General features: G+C 39.6%; 1 protein-coding gene across 2 annotated transcripts; it reads left to right on the forward strand.

The window, feature by feature from the left end:
* Positions 1 to 159: 159 nt before the first annotated feature.
* On the forward strand, positions 160 to 9,123 carry LOC133406796 (sentrin-specific protease 5-like). 2 transcript variants are annotated; one of them, XM_061684731.1, is made up of 10 exons: positions 160 to 239; positions 1,195 to 2,824; positions 4,794 to 4,902; positions 4,991 to 5,138; positions 6,475 to 6,522; positions 6,711 to 6,788; positions 6,891 to 7,028; positions 7,349 to 7,432; positions 7,610 to 7,660; positions 7,873 to 9,123. In XM_061684731.1, the coding sequence occupies exons 2-10, from the start codon at positions 1,795 to 1,797 to the stop codon at positions 7,981 to 7,983; spliced, it is 1,797 nt and encodes a 598-aa protein (XP_061540715.1). In that variant the 5' UTR covers positions 160 to 239; positions 1,195 to 1,794; the 3' UTR covers positions 7,984 to 9,123. The 2 variants fall into 2 exon arrangements, with proteins under 2 accessions (XP_061540715.1, XP_061540716.1); XM_061684732.1 differs by lacking the exon at positions 7,873 to 9,123 and having other exon boundaries at positions 7,321 to 7,432.
* The last annotated feature ends 6,527 nt before the right edge of the window (positions 9,124 to 15,650 follow it).

Here is a 15,650-nt window from a genome sequence, read left to right on the forward strand (position 1 = left end):
TAAGAGTCTTCAATTAACCTACCACGCATGTTTTGGGGATGTTGGTACCGCAGTACCCGAAACAAATCAAACGCAGAGAGTGGATGAATACTTGCCGGGGCAGACGAAGCTTGTTCGTGAGGCTCTCCGGAAAGAGCCGAAGTTAACTAACACAATGACGTGATCAACGAGCGCCGCCAGTTTGATGCTTTTAGCTTCACATTAATATGACGCAAAACTCTCACCATTCCAACGAGAAGGTAATGTATACGAATGTTTCTTTTATGCGGGTTATCAATCGTTAACCTTTGCACAGTAATATTTTGAACTTCCAACTCAAAACTTCCTCTTTGTCCTCCGACGCCTCGTCTCTGTTTTGGCTGAAGCTAGCTAACGCCGTTAGCTTCAGGATAGCGACTAACTTTAAAAGTCCACAAAACGACTTACTAGCGCAAGCGTACAGAAATCTGAATCCTGACAAATATATAGAGATTGGACAATCGCCTTTACGTGGTACTTTTAATTTGGTTGACGTCCTTCATGGTTTGTCCAGTGATTTTAGATTAGCAGGAGCTATGACGGGGTATGGCACTGTTGGTAAATTATTAAATGATGACAATGTTTTTTTAGACTTACAATACAGTTGTCTTGTGGTAAAGTAGATGTATTTTCGTAAATCCCACTTTAGTATCCAGCTCTCACATTCCCCAAATGACAAATCTGTCATACTCAACAAAGTACAATACTTCGCATCGATGAATGCAACGAACATTATATAATTTAGTTCATTATCAGTTGTCATGGTGTGAATTTGAGTGCGAATGGTTGTTTGTTTATATGTGCCCTGCAATTGGCTGGCAAACAGTCGGCTGGCAAACAGTTTAGGGTGTACCCCGCCTTTCGCCCGAAGATAGCTGGGATAGGCTCCAGCACGCCCGCGACCCTAGTGAGGATACGTAGAACGGCAAATGAATGAATGAATCAATTAATTGTCATTTTCAAGTTCCTGCATAACCACACAAAGGTACAAATTTCACTAGTAATTGTAATTGTGTCATTACATTATATTGCACTGAGAACTGTACTTCTATCGTTAGACATTTGTTGTCTATATTTGAGGTTTCTAGGCTCTCTGGGCCAATTGCACAGTTGTTGTTTGTCTAGTTCACATTTTTAACTTTTTTTTTTTTTTTTTTTTAATCTTTATCTTATTAGGACTCGATGGTGGACTGATCCTGATCCCAGTCATAATATATAACTGCAACTGAGCCACACTCAATACCATCGAGTTTCTACTGCTATAACCTGTAACATTAGGTGGGGAAAGCCAGAGGACAACTACTATTCTTGATTTGAGGCCAGTTTAAAAAAAAAAAAAAAAGTAACAGACCTAAGAACGTTCCCCACCACATGGATAAAAAGAGCAGAAAGGAAGAGGGGATCAGTGTTTGAAGTGGTCTCTTGGGGATGGGGTTAAATTATCAGAGGAGGACGTCATGGTTCACAGCAACTCTGCTTCCCCAATGAAAACATCCCTTCCGCCTAATGTAACAGAGGCTGCACCTCCTGAGAAAGCAGCAACTCCTCCAGTGCTGCCTCTAAGAGACACTTCTGATGAGGACTCATCTCATATCCCAGCTAAACTCCTGGCCTCAGATGTTACCTCCATTTCAGATGTCTCCCAGCCCATTACTCAATCGCATGACAAAGCTGGGTCACCAGTTATAACCCCTAAAATAGCATCTCAAGTTAACTCAAGCCCAGCGTCAGACTGGTCTTCTACACAGTCAACAACCCCCACTCAAGGTACAATTAATGGCCGCACATCAGGCCGAAAGAGGACTCCCAAGACGTGTGACTGTTGCTGGCCCCAAGAGAAGGGGACATGATGTCAGAACTCCAGGCAGAGGGAGAGGGAGGGGAAAGGGACGAGGCAGAGGAAGAGGCACTGGAAGAAACATCCATGACACCCCACAACGGAAAAGCGGGGACAAGCTCATGAGAATAATTGACTTTGACTTGACAGAGGATGAGTTGGCGGAAGTGGAGGATGGAAATGACATGCATAAGGGTATGAAAGTATCAAATCCACCGTCGGAGTCAATAGCTCCTTCACGTGTCTGTGTTTCTTTACTGGATGGGGATGTCTTGGAAAGCGGTCAGATATGTTTCCCAGAAATGACAACGCCAGCTACGTTTGCTTCGAAACAGCAAACGGTAATTGGATTTAAACAAGGTGTTGAAAATGCCGTTCTTGTCAATTCTAAAAATGCCCAAACCCTGTCAGTGTTGGTGTCGCATGAGGAGCATATGAACTGTACATTGGATGCATCACAGATGGAAAATGGAGATTCAGTTATTTTGTCTGAAACAGAACCTGAAAACGAGACACTTGAGGACAAAAGTAGCATGAGTGAACCAAGAAATGGAACACTTGGCTCATCAGGAGAGTCAGCCTCCCCTTCAAAGCCAGGAAGTCCTCAGAACCACGACTCAGAGATGGATGTAGTACTCGATTGTGACAGAACGGACCCATTGTCTATAGGTCTGTCACCTACTCTGTCCAATGGGAATGCCATATCACCCGCAGACCACAATCCCAGGTCCACACCCATGGAAACGGATAGCGCAAATCCAGCTATTGTTTCTTCTCATTTTCCTATTTCAGTATGCAGTACACAGTACTGCTGCGCACTAAGAGACCACATGTTGTACTGTCACCCCGGAACTTGGGAGAAAGAGGAAAAGCCTATTAAGAATATGTCAGAAGAAACAAAAGTACAAGAGATGGAAGGAGACACACAAAGTGATGATAGCCTGGAGAGACTTATTAATCTGGTCCATGGTAAGATTTTGTTCATACGCAGTAGTCCTCTCGTTTAGGTATACAATATTTAATTAAAACAATTATAATCTTCTAAAGTCCATAATGATAACCACAGTAATAAACCAAATATATGAATGCAGTGATGTGAAAAAAGTGTTTGCCCCGTCCTGATTTTTATTTATTTATTTTTTGTTTTTTTGCATGTTTTTCACACTTAAATGTTTCCCATAATCAAACACATTTATTTATATAGGAATTTTGGCCCACTCATCTTTGCAGAATTGTTGTAATTCAACCACATTGGAGGGTTTTTGAGCATGCCATAGCATCTCAATAGGATTCAGGTCAGGACTTTGACTAGGGCACTCCAAAGTCTTCATTTTTGTGTTTCTTCAGCCATTCAGAGGTAGACTTGCCGGTGTGTTTTGGATCATTGTTGTGCTGCAGAACCCACATTTGTTTCAGCTCGAGGTCACGAACAGGTGGCTGGACATTCTCCTTCAGGATTTTTTTGGTAGACAGCAGAATTCATGGTTCCATGTATCACATTAAGTCTTCCAGTTTCTGAAGCAGCAAAACATCCCTCGACCATCTCACTACCACCACCATATTTTACTGTTGGCCTGTTCTTTTTCCAAAATCCGGTGTTACTTTTACCCCAGATGTAATAGGACCACATAGTATTTTCCCCAAATGTCTTGGGGATCATCAAGATGTCTTGTGGCAAAATTGGGGTGAGCCTTAGTGTTATTTTTGCTCAGCAGTGGTTTTCATCTTGGAACTCTGCCGTGCGGCCATTTTTGCCGCGTCTCATGGTGGAGTCATGAACACTGACTTTAACTGAGGCGAGTGAGGCCTGCAGTTCTTTGGATGTTGTTGTGGGGTCTTTTGTGACCTCTTGGATGAGTCGTCACTGCGCTCTTGGGGTAATTTTGGTCGGCCGCCCGCTCCTGGGAAGGTTCAGCACTGTTCTATGTTTTCGCCGTTTGTGGATAATGGCTCTCACTGTGGTTCACTGGAGTTCCAAAGCTTTAGAAATGGCTTTATAACCTTTTCCACACTGACAGATCTCAATTACTTGCTTTCTCTTTTGTTCTTGGATTTCTTTAGATGTCGGCATGATGTCTATTTTCTTCAGGATCGTTTGGTCTACTTCACTTTGTCAGCCAGGTCCTATTAAAGTGATTTCTTGATCGAGAACAAGTGTGGCAGTATCAGGCCTGGGTGTGGCCAGAGAAATTGAACTGAGGTATGATAAACCTCAGTTAAATTATGTTTTAACAGGGGGGGGGCAATCACTTTTTCACACAGCAGTGTGTAGGTTTGGATTTTTTTTTCTCCGTTAATAATAAAATCCTTTATTTAAATACTGCATTTTGTGCTTACTTGTTGTCTTTAACTAATATTTAAATTTGTTTGATGATTGGAACATTTACGTGACAAACATGCAAAAAAAAAAAAAAAAAAGAACTCATGAAGGGGGCAAACACCTTTTCACCACTGTATGTACTGTGAACCACCTGAAAAACTGAAGTGTAATTTACCTTAATAATGTAGTTTTGATGTGGTTTTTGAATATTGGAGTTTTAGCTGAAAAAAAAGTGATCTATAGAAAAATGAAACTAAAAACAGTCTGATATTTCTCCTTGGTGACATCATTCCCAACCCAAAGTTAAAAAAAAAAAAAAAAAAAAAGTTGGCTGTCAATGCCCAAATCTGTTTAGGCGTTTTTTGTGCTGACTGATAAAATTAGGTTGTCAGTTTTTTAAAGTGGTGGTGGTGTTTTCACAAAAAGCCTCACAGAAATATAACACTAACAATGGTCAGTGTGAGTCAGGTATTGGTAGATCTGTGTAGATTGCTTCACTATAAAAGTGCACATGCATTTGAATTGTAAGCATTGAATTGAATCAGTCATCACGCTCTCAAATCGGATCAATAAATGGAAACCGCTAATGTTGTGACAATGCTGTCTTTAAAATTTTAGAGTTTTTGGAGATCTTCTACATAAAATATGGCAGTTTCATTCCCCTCAGTGAGACAGATGTCCTTGAATACCTGAAGACGAACGGCAACTGCAACGACTTCAGCAACACGTTAGTGCATGTGCAAACAGCATACAGTTTTGTTTGATATGTTTAATGCAATCATGTGCAATGCTTATATATGAATATTTTGTTTTAGGGGATTAAATATCCAAAAGGAGATGGCGCGCTATAAGGCAGCACTAGCCTCTGCACCTGTTGCTGGCTTTATGGTCATGTATAACAAGCATACGTTGAGCCTGGAGGATCTTGCCACGCTGGAGGAACAGAACTGGATAAATGACCAGGTAAGGGAAAGTGGAACTGTACGTTGAGATGGCTAATATTGTAAAAGCAATGGGTTGGGAATTTTAGTAGAGATTTATTCTGTCTTATATATTTTGGTATTGTTAACCAATAATCTGTGACTGGAATGCTACCGTAAACACTACTTATTATCCATCCATGCACAGGTCAGAAGGCCACACACAAATCTATGCTTTTGCTGTGTGGTTTTCAGTCATAGAGGTAGTAAGCCTGTGTGGAGAGACTTACTCTGGGGCAACAACGTTTTATGCAGCTCTCTGCTAACACCATGTTTTCTGGAAAACAGGTGACATCAAAATAATAGGAAAACAGCTAATGTCTTGGGAACGCTGTCTTGAAATAAATAATATGAGGTGGAACTAGGCTTTCTGATTCTCTCAGAAAAGAGCAGATGTACAGTACAACTATAGCTCAAGTAAATATAACTTGAAGTTAATGGATGACATTCTGGCTCAACGTGGTTATGCAGTGTCAATGTTGTCAATACACCATCATGGTTCCATCGCATGATGTCACTGTCCTTAGTTCACATTTTCCCTTGACTACATGGCACACTTCAGACATTTTGTCAGTATAGCCCATCTGACTTGTGAATTAAGTGCTGATCACATGTAGGTTGGTTTGCATTACCCCAAGTTATCATATTGTTAAAATACATATAGTGGATATAACCGGTGTAATTTAATAGAAACAACAAACTTAAATTGTTTAGACGCAGAGTTAAAATTGAAACTATGATACTGTAATGTGGTGCACAACCTCTTAATTGTGGATGTGGCAGTGTACAGACCTGACAAATCACATTTAAACCCATGTTAAATAGTCACTACACACTTACAATCATTTAAAGTGACTGATTAACCCAAAATAAAATTAGGCTGAGCCGTAGTCTGCAGAGAGATTCCAAAGCATCAGAGGGATGTCATTATTAATATTTTATTGTACCGTCCTGCCACTGTGATAATGCATAGTGTACCCCCACTATTTGCGAGGGATTGTCACCGAGCCCTGCCATAAATAGAGAAAATCAGCGAATAATTGATGCTCTCCTTAAATTGTTGTATTTGGCTGTAGGGGCCACGCGGTGGTGGCAATGCACTACTTACAGTAGGTTCAAATTAAAATCCTCAACTCACTTCAACATACATTCTTGGCACCAAGATGCCACAGCGAATACCGGAGAATAGGTTCCAAAAACAATTCAGCGAATATGGCAATTTGCAAATGCCGAACCACAAATGTGCGGAAGTTCACTGTACTACGTAGAGACAGTTGTATAATATTTTACACTACTTCTTTTTGTTTCATCTTGTTTAGATTATCAACACGTATGGAGACTTGATTATGGAAGCAGCTCAGCATAATGTAAGTAGTGATATCTTTAAATGTGAAGTCAAAGCTTAGAAGAGTCCAAATTGTACTTTAAAAATGTATTAATTATGAATAAATTATAATTAGAATATCATTAACAAATAGGATATTGCCGCAACATTATACTATACTGTTACCAATACTTATTGATTTCAGTTTAATGGTTTTGTTTCCCCTTCTAGGTTCATTTTTTCAATAGTTTCTTCCACAAGCAGTTGGATGCCAAGGGCTACGAAGGTGTAAAGAGATGGACCAAAAAAGTAAGGAGACTGATGATTTAGTTTAATCCTAACACTGTCAATATTTTTTGGTATTTAATATTCCCATGTTTATGTGTTTTTAATTTTGTGAAATAATTTCAGGTGGATTTGTTCTCCAAGTGGCTCCTGCTAATTCCCATCCACTTGGAAATCCATTGGTCTCTCGTCACTGTGAACATGGCAACTAAGACCATCAATTACTTTGACAGCCAAGGCATCGTCTTCCGACACACTGCAGATGTGAGTGACGTGATATCTTTTGCACCATTAACAAAATAATTTCTCACCTTTCATACAGGCAGATGGATGTTGTTTCTGTAACATAACCCATTCAAATACAACTCTTGCGATTGTGATCATGAATATTTTGGCCAGTTCATTAGGAGTTAGGCATCACTGGCAAGCTAGCCTTTGCTCATGAGCTGGTGTTTATTCAACAATATGAAGTTGGTGGATGACTTTGTCAATCCATTGCTGTTGTTATTCCTCACAATGTGCTTGTTGTGACTGCTGTGGATGGTTTATGTTTAAGAGAAAATGTGTGTGTGGTCCTTTGTTAGAACATAATGAAGTACCTTCAGTCAGAAGCTCAAGAGAAGAAACAAACTAATTTCCTGAAAGGTTGGAAGATTGCGATCAACAAGGTAACCAGTTAATTTGTATAATATATATATATATATATATATAAGTACAGTATATGTAAATTGTCAATGGGGGCATATGCAATTTTATCTAATCATAGGGTGCCACATTGGGTAGGGCATCAAAATAAATACACATTAATATTCTTTTGTGGTAACTGGGACTCCTTGATTCCTCAGGGTATTCCTCAGCAGAAAAATGACAGTGACTGTGGTGTTTTTGTCCTTGAGGTGAGACATTATTTTTATCGGTCCATTTTAACTTGTGCCTTCTCCCGTATGTGTTTCATGTTAATTTCATTGCCTTCATCTGTCTTCTGTCCTGATGAACTGACATGTAAAATAGGCATGTGAGTCCAATGTCTTAAATGCTTCCATATGGCATCCTAACTCGAGAACACAGGTCATTTGACTATGTCTCCTTGTCTTTCTGCATCTGCTAGTATTGCCGATGTCTCTCGGTGAAGAAACCTCTGCTCTTCAGTCAGGACGACATGCCTCGCATTCGCAAACGAATCTATAAGGAGCTGTGTGACCGACAACTCAACTCTTAAATGTTTGAACAATGGCCACCTCAGATCACAGACTGCTTGCCTGTTTACATGCAGGTCTGCAAGCTTGTCAGACAGATCTTATTTTACTGAACATCTGTTCCATAAGGTTCACAAACAACTGGGCTATCTGCTTTCCAATGAGCAGCAGATTTCTTTGTTGACTAGGAAAGAACTACTGACATGGCCTCCTACTGATGCTGGACTCCTATGCTTCACGTTGCCTTTTTGCTTTTAGCATGGCCAGTTGATTTGAACTGGCCACTCTTGAGGACAGGCGGGATGTCTTCCTTGGACACATGCAGGCACTCAAACTGCTTCGACCAAATAGAGTGGCCATTTTAAACATAATGATTCTTAAAGAGCGTGTTTTATGCAGGACTTTGACAGCAGCACCTCATATGTTTGTGTTATCATATGTTCGTGTTATCTGACGATGTATATCAAGAGAAAAAGTGTGATTCAGTGGACCAACTGTTCACCTAAAACTTGAAGATGTGAGTTGGCTTCTCTTTTTTGGACTGCTAATATTTGCACGGATATTGAAAATTTATACTTTGAAGAATTTAGAATAACAAGCGAATGTACTACCTGTGTACTCTTGCTTTCTGCTCTGTGATTTAGTATCATACAAGCTAATGGCTCATGTTAGTTATGGCGCAAAACAAGGGTACAGAGTTGACTTTGTTTTGAGTATCAGGTCTTTGTCCCGTGACACCAAATCATTTCTTCTTGAAATTCCATTTTTTTCCCACCATATTATGCTATTATTTACCAGATTGTTTCGCTATACTAGTTAAACCGTGATTTGAAAAACATTTAAGTGTGTCCATCCATTTGAACTAATATATACTTTCTCATTATTGTTAGATGTGCAAATAAAGCTGCTGATGTGAAGGCCACAGTTGTAGGTGTTAGCCAAGCAGACATTGTATTAGAAGACATTTTGATGCAGGTACAGAAAGACTTTCTTAGTTACCTGTTGTTGGAAAAAACAAGTGGACCGTCTATTCGTTCCCAAGCGTCCTTTCCATCTTGCGTTTGCTGTTGTATCCCCTCGTGGATTTAGACTTTATAGTACTTTAACTACTGTAAATGCTTGCTTTGGTTAAATGCCACAAGGGAATCGTTACTGTTTTTTTTTTTTAATCCAAGACTGCTGCCAACATGATGTTTTTCTCTTTGTATTGCTCTTATATGTCTTTGATAAGGTAACATTGAGACAACAACATGCAGTGACTGGATTGATTGTTTTACTTGTACTTGAACTCATAACAACCTATAATCCCCAGGTGAAACCCTCCAGGTAAATACTCAACCATAGTTTGTGAATTCTTTTTTTTTTTTTTTTTTAACCAATATTTTATCAGTCATCTGAGCTTAAAGGCAATTATTTGTGTCTATTATCATTTCGGTTTCTGCATTGTGTTAATGCTGAGTCAAGCTTTTACTAAATGGCCCCTGGCCTGGTACTGGTCTGCGGCCCAGAGACTGTAGTACATTCACAGTATTGAAATGATTGTATCATATTAACTGGATTGTAATAGCTTTCAGATGTTGCACACGCAGGCATTCTTCGATATCCTGGCACCTACTCCGGTCGGCCACATTGTTTCCAATCCTCAATTCATGTTTCCAATTGTAATTTTTATGAGGGCAGTAATTCTGAGCATTCTTCTCAAGCCTTTTATTTTACTGCACTACAAACTGCGACCAGGAGAGGTAGCTCTATATCAGGAGCATTAGCTCTTTGAGAAGACTTGTTGTTTTCCCTAAAAGAACTCATCCAGACCAGAGACACCTCATGATGTTTGTTCTCGACCTGTGGCTGCTGAACAAACTAGTACGCAAAGAAATTTAAAAATATTGACATCACTATTTTACATCACATCAACCTATGAAGTAGATGACCTTTAAAAGTATAGGTGTACAGGGGTTATGATAATCATATATTCCCAGAATGTTTCACCATCACAGAAGTGGGCTTAAACAGTGCAGACGTTGATGGCATTCCCTGGGTTAGGGTTCGTCCAAGTCCACTGCTTCTACACAGTAGTCTTGGATCTGAACAAAAATGAGTAGTGCACGAAAAAAGTCAGAGAACCAAAATCTTTGTATTATTCTTTATGGTACACATATTTATATTGTACACAGTTACTTAGCTATGACTAAGAAACTAGCATATTTAATTGGTTTAAGAATATAATCGAAGCTCCTCCATTATGCGCGGGTGAAGAAGCACACATAAGAGCGATAGCTAAAGGACTTTATCTTACCCACCAAATCAAATTCAGCTCTGCACAGGCAGGTTTAAGGGCTGCTAAGCTCTTGTATTTTATTTCTTTAAAGTGTGGGTGGGTGGGGGTATAATAAGATAAACACATGGGGGAATGGGAATAATGGTAAATGTTGCACTTGAAATTGCTACTGTCATTTCTTTTCATCCCTTTTGTCTCTTTTAGCCCATTAAGTCTCTTCTGGTTGATGCCAAGCATCGGTTTTAGCTCAATTGCCCCAAGATGTTGTGTTCTTGGTCTGAGTATCAAAGAGTAGTAGTAGCAGTAGTTCGTACCATAGGTTCATCTTTAGACTAGCTATATGATAGTCTGGCCTTTGCTGTGGGGGAGTCAGTTTCAAATCTGTGGGATTAGTTTTGTGTGTACTGGGATTTAGGAAGGCGTGTGGTTTTCATCTTGACTCTGCAACAGTAATTCTCAAGAATGCGTGGAGCCTAAACTGCAGCTATTTTTCAGTGTCTGAACATTGGTTGCCTTCAGTATTTACAAAAGTGAGCAGCAGTCAGCACTTTTAATTACCAAGTCCATTTTTTTTGTGACAGCGGCTCTGGTAAAACTTTGTTCTGTGACCTAGATTTTTTTGATTTATTTTTTTTTTAGTGCTGAAAGACATCATCCAAGTGGAAATCACACAAAAGTAGAATTGTTGCATCTTGTCGCTGGATGATTATTTTCTCCAGGTGTGTTTGAAAGACTGACTACCACCTTATATAATACTGTCACATGAGTCATCCAGGTCCACTGCTCCTTGTTAGTCTATTACAACGCACCCCAATGAAAGCACGAGATCTTATTGAAACTGAATGTTCAAAGACCCAGAGTGAGAAAAGAAAAAAATAATTTGAGTTTGGTACAGACAGCAGCGGAGAAAAGGATTAAGACATTTTTGGACAAGTGGTAGTAGGCTACCCAGAAAAATAGCATGCCAATGAACTCCTGTCTGTAGAGATTGCCTGAAAAACTGCATATAATTTATAAATTGGTACCAAGTGCATCTGTACTGGAATTATACTTTCTTTTTATGACCAGTTTTTGATGCAATAATTTGAAAGCCTTAAACTTTTACAGTATTGAAGGTCTTGAGTCATTACAGGGCATCGTTCTCATTTTATTCCCTATAAATTACTATTTCCCTCATAGCCATGTCAGAATAATCCCTATTACATGAACCAAGAACCTATTATGGAACTATAGTGAGACCTTTGACTGTTACAATCCCATCCAGACTATCCTCACTGTTCATAAGAAGGTTAATAACCCTTCTCGTACGGCATTTAAGAGACACAGAACTCAGAATGAAGTAATAATTCCATCTAGGCGTCAATGATTGGGACATTTTAAAAGTGGAATTGAAACTGAGTCAGTGAGTTTGTCACATAATCTCTGTGCCTGTCAGACGTGTGCCTGCTTCTTCTGACTCACACATGCTCTTCATCCAGCTAGTGGTCTTGCTCTTCATCCAGCTAGTGGTCTTACTCGTCATCTTGTACTGCGTTTGTTTTGAATGTCTGTTTTTTTTAACTTTTTTTCTGTGTTTAAATTCCTACCGGGTTTGGAGCTCAGTCTGGTGCTCACATGTTGCCTGCTATGTTTGAGCATTTTGAGCACACTAGGGATGGGCAAAATAAGTGATTAGTTGATTGATTGATTGGTTGTTGAGAACTATTTTAATTGTTTTCGGTTCATTGCTGATGAATGCATCTAGAAGAAATTGAGGCGAAAATGGTGCAATATTTAGCTGCAACTAGCTACTAAATAAGTTTCAACGAGCTTGATCAACATAACTTAAGTCCGGCCTTACAGCCATACAGACCTACAATATGGTCCTACAAAGATCATGCAGATGCACCCATATCCCCCGTGGGTGAGACATAATTATGTCAAAACCAAATGGTAAGCTGAGCTGCATTCGGTTTTGCTGGACGGACAGATTAGCATTAGCTAACAGTGCTAGCTTCTATTAATAGGCACATGTTTGATTGCTCAGTAAAGTTGTCGACAGTGGCGGGTATAGTGGTACCTTTATTTAAGTTCAATTCATTCAGTGACCAAACTTGTAACTCAATTTACTTGTATATCAATTACATTTTCTCAATTGAAATTAATTGAAATTTCATTAATCAATTCCATATTCCAAAAACGGACACTTTTTGTTTTTTTAATAGATGAAAACTATCACTGTACTATATGAAAACAATAAAAGAAAACAGAATTCAACTGGGTTTATAAAGTGTAATTAATATTCGTGTGTGGGATGAGTGCCATGGAAGGGGTGTGGCCTAGTGAGTGACGTCAGGGGCTGGAGTCGGGTTGGCCAGTTAGACTGCTGTGTGAGCATTTGGGCGTGACTTGTGGCCTACAGCAGCTTGTTATGAGTGTTCTTATTTTGAATGTGTGTGCTTGCCTATTTGTCCCATTCAATAAATGGCTGAAACTGCATCAGCAAGTTAAGCTAGTTGCAAGACTCAGGTTACAACCCATTCATCATGGTAACAGTATATTGGGTGGGGTATACAGTTGCTTGCACGAGGCAAGGCTGGCCACTAAAAATGGGATAAAATTTAGTGAAACAAGCAATATGGTGTGTAAAGTTTGCAATGAATTCTTGATCCTTTGGGTATTTCCATGAAAGCATGTCACAGACTTCTTATTGAAACCACAACACCTGCGAACTGTTCTAAATTGTGAATAATGCATAATACGTCTCCTTGAATTGCGGTATGGCGAAATATAGCATTTCTAGGCCTATTTGGTTAATATGCAAGGCTCTTGTACAGACCCAGTGACACGTACGTTCCTAGAAATGATGGCAATATAGTGCAGTTTTTTTTTTTTTTTTTTTTTTGCAATTGTTTTCCAAATTTTCACGAGGAATTTGGCTTTATTCATCATGATCGGAGCAATGAAAACCATTACTTTTGAGCTGCAAATCACCAGGTCTACCCAAATACGATTCATGATCATTCATCCATTCAATCAGTAAAGTCAGTCTTTCTGCTATTTCTCCTGGAATCACGATGCAGGTCTCAGTATGTAATCAGCTCTTTCCTCCTTCACATCAACGACACCAAGTATTTTTATACAGAGCGCTGATTTGATAGTTTATCTGTCATCATTGAAATACGTGAATCCCAACTATTTTGGCATATTCGCTGGGATGTGTCAGCTGCCGACCCCACATCCTCATCGGAGCTGACTGTTTTGTAACAGATGGACATCTTAATCTTCCTCATCCCCCTCACCACAGCAACACTTCTGTCCTAATAATATGTCATCTCAGCTGTTGACTAGCAGTAGAAAACCAACACAAGCATTCATTTGACAATGAAAAACATTGTATTGTAGGGGATATGTACGCAATCAAGCACTGAGTGCCTGCCATCAACGCCATAAGATGTGATTGCTCTTTTGACCCTATTTCCTCCTCTCCCCAAATATAGTGCAATCAGTGAACACCACATGGCATTGGCTCATCTCCTTCCTCATCACCATGACAAGAGCGTTTCCCTGAATGAAAACAAAGCTAAATGTTCCTGACAGTCTTCTGGGGTCCCTTCAACGGGTAGCTGTTTGTTCCTGCTGAAACACACAAATTACAAACAAGGTGCTTGAGGCTGCGCTCATTAAACCGCACTACTTTTTGATCATTTCTGCGCATCCGCTAATCCAGAATATCCCATTTATTTACCTTTGAAGTTTTAACACTCCTGATGCCCTTAAATATTTTTTTTCCAACTTGAAAATTCATGACTTTTCCTGAAGTGACACCCACATGTAGAAAAAGGGAGGGCGTGAAGGGCTGGCATCTATATAAGAGGAAAAATAAAATCGCTTATGTGCTTTGGCTCCAGATTTGATTGTAATCCCGTTAAATGAAGATTGCGTAGTGGTGCCAATTCATGTTTATGAAAGGAACTCCCCCTATCTTTATTTGTTTAGGATTTATTTATTTTATTTTAGTTTTATTTTTGTACTGCAAGACTTGACACATCACAATTAGGGCTCTCCAGGTGTACAGTGAAAGGCGGTGGCGGGCAGTGCATTTGGAGACCTGGGCCTTCAGTGGTGACTTTAGTGATCTAATCCACCCCTTAATACCACCATCACATCAAAATTTTACAAAATAATATACAAAAACGTAAGTGCTGAATAAATCCTTTGTCGGGTTGAAACAAGCCAGCCAACAGCGGTGTTGGCCAACCTATCCTCACAATGTCCATTTTTTCTTGACAAGTACGCCTTAAAAATGAATTTTTGATGGCTTAATAATGTCCATCACACACTGTGCATGTCCCAGGATTATTGAGCTCAACCAATCAGAGGACAGAAAAATGGCGATTTCACTCTAAGTCTTCGTGAAGGCTGTTTGTGACCGTTTACTTGGCCAAATATAACCAGCAGCAGTGCTTTTTCTGATAGGAAAATCTTTAAAAGTCACGTTTTGCTTTAAGCAATGGATGAAACTGCCCAATAAATTTCAGAATCCAGAATACTTTATTTACTGAGGGGTAATTGCATCCTGATAGCTGCCTGTGCTTGCTCTCCACAAATGGAGTGCTAGTCATCGTTGTGTTGACCTTCAACAAAGTTAAAACATGCTCCATTCTGTTGCCTCACTTAGGGAACTGGGACAACAACATTAAACAATTAGCACCGACCAAGCGCAGGAGTGTGTGAGTGTGCATGTGTGTGCGTGTGTGTTGGGCTGCATGCACACCTTGTTTCAAGGTCAATCTAATCTTAACTGCTCGATGTGTAAATAATCTGATGACGTGTCTGTCTGTGTCAAGTGGTGCTTTTGATTCTAAGGTGCATGTTTGAATTGAATATCAAGGAGGAAGCACATTTTTTTGCCTTGAAGTTGTAAAGATGTTTCTCCATACAGATGGAGATTCTCTCATCACTTATATGGCAACAGATGGTAAATACATTTCACACTTGAGAGCTGAAGGTAAGTCATCATTGTCAGTGTGATTATGACAACGAGCGGAGAATGATTTGCTCTTCAAAATGGAACAAAATGTAATAGTAGAGGATAATGACGTTATTTGGGTTTGATTCATGTATGTATGAGCTCATACACGTTGGGTTGTTTCATGTAAACTGAACAAAAAGCATGCTGCTGTTTGGTCTTGAGGAGATGCTGAACTCCATTTTGGACTGATTTCTGTGTGCATGCCTATTTTTGTGTGTCCGTTCACACATGAGGCACTTCTTAATCACAGCTGAGTCGCTTAAACCTCAATCTCAAATCTTGGCTGTCTTGCCAAATGGCGCAGGTTTATATTGCAAATGTCCCCATTGTGTGACGATAAAGGTTAGCTTATCTTATACCATACAGATGCAAAGCTAACATGCACACAATTTCAGGCA

The sequence above is a fragment of the Phycodurus eques genome, chromosome 8, assembly GCF_024500275.1.
Source record: "Phycodurus eques isolate BA_2022a chromosome 8, UOR_Pequ_1.1, whole genome shotgun sequence".
Classification (NCBI taxonomy): domain Eukaryota; kingdom Metazoa; phylum Chordata; class Actinopteri; order Syngnathiformes; family Syngnathidae; genus Phycodurus; species Phycodurus eques.